A 6,904-nucleotide genomic window follows, 5' to 3' on the forward strand; every position below is an offset into this window, starting at 1 on the left:
CCGCTATTATTTACAAATTTTTTGTTTCCCACCCACCCTCCCATTATTCTTATTGTAGTGTTGTACGGCCGCCCTCGGGGCCTCAGGTTACGCTTTAGTCTCACTGCAATTCGCTCAGACCCTCCGGGGCCGTCCAGCGTTTTTACAAAATCAAATACAAAAGTTCGAGTTTCGAAAAACGAAACTTCCGTGCCTAACCTCTTCCACTCATTGGATCAAACTAGGGCCGGGTCAAGATAATTTTCGGGAAAAAGCTGGGTCGGTCCGGCACCACCACTCTGACTCGACGCAAGGTGAGCGCAAAGCCTGATCAATTCACAGAGGCTCACCCTCACAATCATATCTTGGACTCACCACACCCTCAACATGCAAGGCACCAGAAGGAAGCAGGATGATCAAGATGAAACTTGAGCAACATGCACGTTGGCCAGAAGAGCAAGACGCGCTTCTGACTCACCAGAAGACTTCATTTCCTTGTTGCTCAACTCTCTTATTCGTGATGAAAGTAGATCGAGTCCCTTTTCTGTTGAAATTCATCCAGTGCCCCTACATACAAGCTAGCTGTCTCAAATTGAAACCTCTTCAAGGATGTAAATCCATGTTTGAAGACAATTCCTCTGACAAACATCTTCCATGGTACTAGTAGAAGAGTAATGGATGAACTCTAGTCTAACAGTATTGCTCGCCATCAAATACTGTGTTTGATGGTACAATATTCCTCACTCCTCAATAATAATTCAATACTGTTTGTTGTTGTACCAGACAAATTTTAATTATCTTCAACTCTACATATATATACGATTGTGTCAATCTCAATCAATTCATCATTTCACTAAACTATTCAAGTCAAAAACAAATCATAATCTAGAAGAATACATACAACTCTAGATGACTTTAACAAATTCGAATCATTCACATATATATATATATCAATAAATCTAACACACAAAAAGACGAAAAACCTTATGATCATGAACAGTATACATTAAATATCGTTAGAAAAACATTTTTTATGATAATTAGTTGTACCTTGAAACATAACATCATCTTACTATTGAAGAAAAGGATTTTTTTATAATCAAAATAAACAATCAAAAGTGTTACAAAAGAAGAAAAAAGTCTATGGTTTTTATTGATAAATAAAAAGAAAATGAAATGAAATCTATACAAAAAAAAAAGAAATATCAAGAAATCTATTTATATGGAAAAAAACAAACAAGGGAATTCTTCAAGTGATTCATAATTCAAGAAATTCATTAAATCCAAAGATTTCAAAACATCACATTGCATTACCATGAACAATTAATTCAATAGGTTTCTGATTTACATCAATCTCATGATACCCGATTTGTTGATGAAGATCTAAATGAGTATCAATACTAACTTGTGATCCGATCTTTGAATCTGAACGAATTTGATTAAGACCGATTTCTTCAGTAAAGAAACTATTTGCTTTAGAACTGATGGTATGAGATTCATCACTACTATTACCTGAAACCGAATCAGATCGATGGGACAAAGAGTTTGCCAAACTATGACTTCCTTGTAATGTAGAACTAGAGTTTAAACTTTCGGTGATGCTTTGGTTTGGACTTCCTTGACTGTCAGATGAACTTGATCTAGATAACTTCGAACTTCCAATACAGCTTTCGGTATAACTTCCAGTGATGGATGATCCATTTGTTGGACTTTCACTTTGAAGACTACTAGATCCATCTTCAACCGAAGAAGAAACACATGATTCTTCTTCTTCTCGAATCATTTGTGATAATCTATACGTTTTGCTTTGATGATCGGCTGCAGGTCCTTTGAATCTAGTCGAACGATAATCAGGTGCAGGTGCAGGTGGACGATAAGTTTGAGTTTCGATCGGTTTCTTATGTGATGCATTAGTTGATGAAGAATTACTTCGATCAAGTGAGTTGATTCCAGGTGAAAGTTTATGACTTGGTTCGTTTAACAATCTAGCAGGGATCCCAAGACTTGCCCATGCAACTGCAATACTTGATCTCCATGAATTAGGTCTGTTTTGTAATCGATTAGATCTTAAATGGACTCCTGGCACTTGTAAACCTTCATGATTCGATTCAGGTGAGATTTGTTGTGAACGTAGTGAAGGTGTTTGATTGATCGCAATCGTGTTTTTGTCACCTGCTTGAGTGCCTTCTTTTAGTAACAAAGATCTAGGTCTACTTGATCTGATGATCCCTTTTTTTCCAAAATATCCACCTTCTTTAAACTCATGACCATCTTCATGACTTTCCATCATACTACCATCACTTGAAGTTGAACTTAAATATTCTCCTTTTTCTAAATCTCCTCCTTTCTTATTCATGGTGACTTTCTCTATACCTTCTACTATATTCTTACGTTCGTTTGCATCTCTACGTCTTCTACGCCAAAATAATAATCCAGCAATGATTCCAATGAAAAGGATCGTTAAGATTATCAAAGCAGTTCCACCTGAATGTAATGAACTGTTTCCATCATTCTTAGCAGAGTTCTTTGAGGATGAAGTGGCAGTAGTATTAACATTGGTATGAATAGCTGTGGTATTAGATTGTTGATTAACTGCTTTTGGTATGGTAGAAGATTCTTGGTTGGTAGTCTTGGCAGGAACGATCACAGATTCGGGAGTTTTGTTACTTGCAGGAACTAGAACGGTTGAAGTCTCATTGGGTTTGACTAGGCTTTGAGTTGGAAGTAGAGTGGATGAGGGAGATAATGTTGAAGTTGAAGTTGATATACTAGATTGATTCAGATCAGTAGGAGGAGCTTCTATGAATGATTTGGGTATAGTAGATTGCAAAGAATTTGGAGTACTAGAAGTGATAGGAATTGAGCTAGATAATTTCGTATCAAGACTATCACTCAAACTGTTCTTTCCTACTGGATCCTGTGAGATTAAGTTAGATGATTTTTTATCAAGACTATCACTCAAAGTGGTCATTCCTACTGAGTCTTGTGAGACAGGGTTAGATGATTTCAAATCAAAAGCACCACCGGAACTTGAAGTTGGCTTTGCTACTGAATCCTGTGAGATTGGTTGTTGTTCTGAAGCAAGACCAACTGGAATAATTGAAGCAGAAGCGAGTTCTGGAGGTAAAGAGCTCACACCAATCGTAGGAAATGAACTTGATGTTTGTTTTTTGGAGTCAAGGCTTGCGCCTGACGTTTGAGTAGCTGTGGAAGAATCCAGCGGAGCAGTTTGGGTTGAGGTGAGAGATTTATCTGATGTAAGAGTACTTGGTAGAGTTGAGATTGAGGATGGATCACTCATATCAATCCTATGTGATCCTCTGGGATCACTTGTCTAGATGACTTCTACTCCCAAAAACCAAGTCATTCATGTTAGCTTCTAACCAAGAAAATGTCGACCTGATTCATATTGAAAAGATTTCCTTGAAAGATGGATCTGATCGTTGAAACTTACAAAATAGATATTCCTAATAAATGTCCAATAAGGCTTTTCCAGTAATAAAGCAATAATTTATCGATATACTCAAACGTATGAGATCTTTCACTAGAATAATATCAATCTAGTAAAACAATTAATAAGTTGAAGTTTCAAGAGAAGTCTCCAAACGATTAAAAAAATGATTTCCTGGTACTTGAGAGTTAATCAATCCAAATGCACGATGATAACTTGATGGAAAAAGATCGATCAAGTTGGAGAATGATTTAATAGTGATGAAATGATTTTTGACAAATTTTCAAGTCTCCAGGACCGACGAGTGTGCCTTCTCGAGAGAATGGTATGTATCTGATAGAATGATGAGAGAGAGGATGACCAATTAGATAGAATCAAGAATCCTAAAGGAAACCGATTAGAAAGATAATATCAAAGACAACCGATTGGATCTCTTAGTGAGATATGGATCATGTATGTAGACTATTAGGATGCCTGCTACAGTTGCAATATTAAGCGATTCTATTACTTTGGAAACCATTAAGCGAGCTTTGGGTTGTGAAGTTGTTACTTGATTAAATCCAGTGAGATGTGCTTTGACTAGTAGAGTCATCACATTGGCACGTTGAAAAGGAACATGACTGTCAATGGGACTTTGCTAAACCACCGAGGAAGATCGACCAAGACTTGATGAAGCAAATCGATTGTAAGTGATGGATTGGTTGATATCATGTTAAATAGTAAACTTTACCATTTTGTTTCATTCTTCTGGTTGCAATTCTTGCAATTCGGTGGTAAGCGAAGTCACACATTAACCCTCACAACGTTGTCTCAACATATTTTCTTTGGATCATTAAACCTCTTCGGTTGTTGGCACGAAAACTCAAACCAAATCACTTCAAAACTCGTTTTCAGAATGTATGCGGGTTAGTCAACAAGTCATTCGGTTAACAGGGTTTAAATCGTAGCTAGTGTTGCTCTCAATCACTTCTTCGTCACTTATCGTCTAGATATCGAGAGAATTTGACTGAGAAAAAAGAAATCAAGAAGCATTTGTAGAAGACTGAGTGATCCACTTTGTGAATCTCACATGAAACGAAAGACTGGTCTGTGATACAAGTATGTAGCAAACAAAAGTAACCAGATCACTACTAAACAAGGAAGAACATTACGTCTGAAGGGCCAGAGGTCAAAGAGCATCAGTACGGAAGCCGTGACGCGCCCCTCCGGTCTGAGTAACAACTACTGAGCATACCTTTTTTTACCTTGCAGTGTCGCAAAGCATGGTGTAAAGTTCAGTTTGTCGAGGACGAGGTTGGTCAATTCAAGTGTCGAATTACTTATGTACTAAACTCAACAAAGTCCCACGCTGCGTCTCGCACGCGAAGCAGCGTGCGAGACGCAGCGTGGGACTTTGTTGAGTTTATTATGTACGTGCGCACGATAATTCTACTTTCTCACCTTCTTCTTAACTCTGGTGGCAAAAGATATAAGACACCGTCCTTCTACCACCTGGAAGCTGACTCCACCCACTCGCTATCCACATCATATATACTCCTGGACCGGTTCCCCTCTTCAACTCCAATCATATATATTGAACCACTTGTCATCTCAAGATATGGAGAACAAAACATTGCTTCTGATTTTTCTTCAAATCTTCCTCATCTTTGGTCAAGCCAAGAGCGAAGAACCGATGACCTGCTCGATTTCCAGATATGTTAAACAAACAGGACTCGCGAGCGACTGTTTCTGGTCAGTCATCCATCTGAAGCTGACTAGCCTTCATGATCTTGATCCCAAAGTGATTGATTTTGTGACGTCTTACTGATTAACATGCTTTGTCGACCGATTTCGAATAGTGCGATCGCTTTCCTGTATGATCCGAGTTTCCCAGCATGTGCCATTTGCCGTAGTTGTGTAGTGAGTTTGATCATACGTTCATGTGAGGCAACCTGACTTACTCAACCGGACTCTATCAACGTCTCCTTATCAGGTCCAGCCACTTGATAGCAAGGAAGTCCCATTTGGAGGTCATACAAAGTATGTATGATTGTATCCGACTGATTTGATGATTCAGTGATTCTTAACATTTCCACAAAAAAATCTTTCTGCCTTACAGCAAGCAAGGTCAACCTATACCACCTTCCATCAAGCTAGCCCGAATGAATTCAGCCTATGACGCGGTTTTCCCGGCCGAAGGATATGATGGCGCCCCCGTTTGTGACCACTATGAAAGACCGGCTGGCTTGGTACGTTTGGATTTTATGCTTGATTTGAAAATAACCTAACAGCCAATTGATCCAGTCACCAATGTTTCTTTTACATAGCTCCTTGATCCAACTTATGTTCTGCATTCTAATGATATATATCCTACCTTTCTTCTTGGAATACAAGCTGGACAGGGTGATGTGGCTATGGCTTGCAATGCTACTCTGGCGGCGCAAGTTTATAAAGAAGCAATGTAATGATCTCAAATCCTACTGGTACAATGTGTTTCTTGTAATAATCTTTCATTGATCTTTGGCGTAAGATTGAGATAATCATGGAATCATGTCCAAAGGTTCCCCACCAGTAAAATGTTCTTTTCAATCCTCTTGCACTGCTGTCTTTGTTTAGTTTCTTTTCTAAATAGTGAGGTTGCACGTTCAATAAAGTTGAAATGTATATATATACGCGTCGGTGAGATTAGAAGTAAGAAGTTTATTGATAGCTTGAACGATGTTAATAAAACAAAGTATGTGGAGTTGTCGCTGAGAGATATATCACTACAATATAAACTTTTTCCATGATTTTTCACAACCGAACGGCCATATCCTGAGCATATTTCTAGAATAATTTCTGTTGAATCAGTAAAGAGAAATTTATTGAGATACCCGGGATCATAGTGGTAAGTTCTTTCTGTTGTTTACATAGTTTGAGTCTGACACGCAACTTCAAAGTCACTTCCAACTTTTAACCTTCTTTTCAAGTGAGACTTTAATCCATTGACACAAATATGCCTCTTTATTTGGATTTTTCACATCTTTTTTTTCTATCATAGGGGAGCGCCTCCACGCCCCCATTAAGGGCACACCTTTCAAAAATCACAAAGGAGTGCCCTGGCGCGCGCCAAATCAAAAACCCACACCCCCCATGTGACACTGCACACCTGAGCCACAACACCCACACTATGTACATATGCGCATCCAGCTGAGTAAATGGGTGACTATCATGTACATATAGTTCTGCTCAGCTATCTGTTTATCTGGATACATGAATTATATGTGATACATTCTGTAATTTTTTCACTTTGATAAAATTGTCACAAACATTGACTAGATATAACTACCTACTCAGGCAATACTCTTGAAGCAATCTGTCAGTAACAGAAAGGGTGTTACATGAAGTTTGGTCAATGAAATCACACCAAAACTTTGATTCAGTGTATGTAATCCATTTTCAATACGCTTTTGTCAAACTGAAAAAGTTACAGCATGTATTACATATGTTTCTCAC

General features: G+C 38.3%; 2 protein-coding genes across 2 annotated transcripts; one reads left to right on the forward strand and one right to left on the reverse strand.

Annotated features, from left to right (window-relative positions):
* Nucleotides 1–1,279: 1,279 nt before the first annotated feature.
* MELLADRAFT_87397 (uncharacterized protein) lies at nt 1,280–3,280 on the reverse strand (the record flags this gene model as incomplete). The annotated part of the gene is made up of 1 exon (XM_007410451.1): nt 1,280–3,280. The coding sequence occupies one exon, from the start codon at nt 3,278–3,280 to the stop codon at nt 1,280–1,282; it is 2,001 nt and encodes a 666-aa protein (XP_007410513.1).
* Nucleotides 3,281–5,027: 1,747 nt separating this feature from the next.
* Nucleotides 5,028–5,874, forward strand: MELLADRAFT_106947 (uncharacterized protein; the record flags this gene model as incomplete). Its single annotated transcript, XM_007410418.1, has 5 exons — nt 5,028–5,161; nt 5,269–5,329; nt 5,403–5,449; nt 5,529–5,658; nt 5,737–5,874. The coding sequence occupies 5 exons, from the start codon at nt 5,028–5,030 to the stop codon at nt 5,872–5,874; spliced, it is 510 nt and encodes a 169-aa protein (XP_007410480.1).
* Between the last annotated feature and the right edge of the window lie 1,030 nt (nt 5,875–6,904).

The sequence above is a fragment of the Melampsora larici-populina genome (assembly GCF_000204055.1).
Source record: "Melampsora larici-populina 98AG31 unplaced genomic scaffold MELLAscaffold_20, whole genome shotgun sequence".
Classification (NCBI taxonomy): domain Eukaryota; kingdom Fungi; phylum Basidiomycota; class Pucciniomycetes; order Pucciniales; family Melampsoraceae; genus Melampsora; species Melampsora laricis-populina.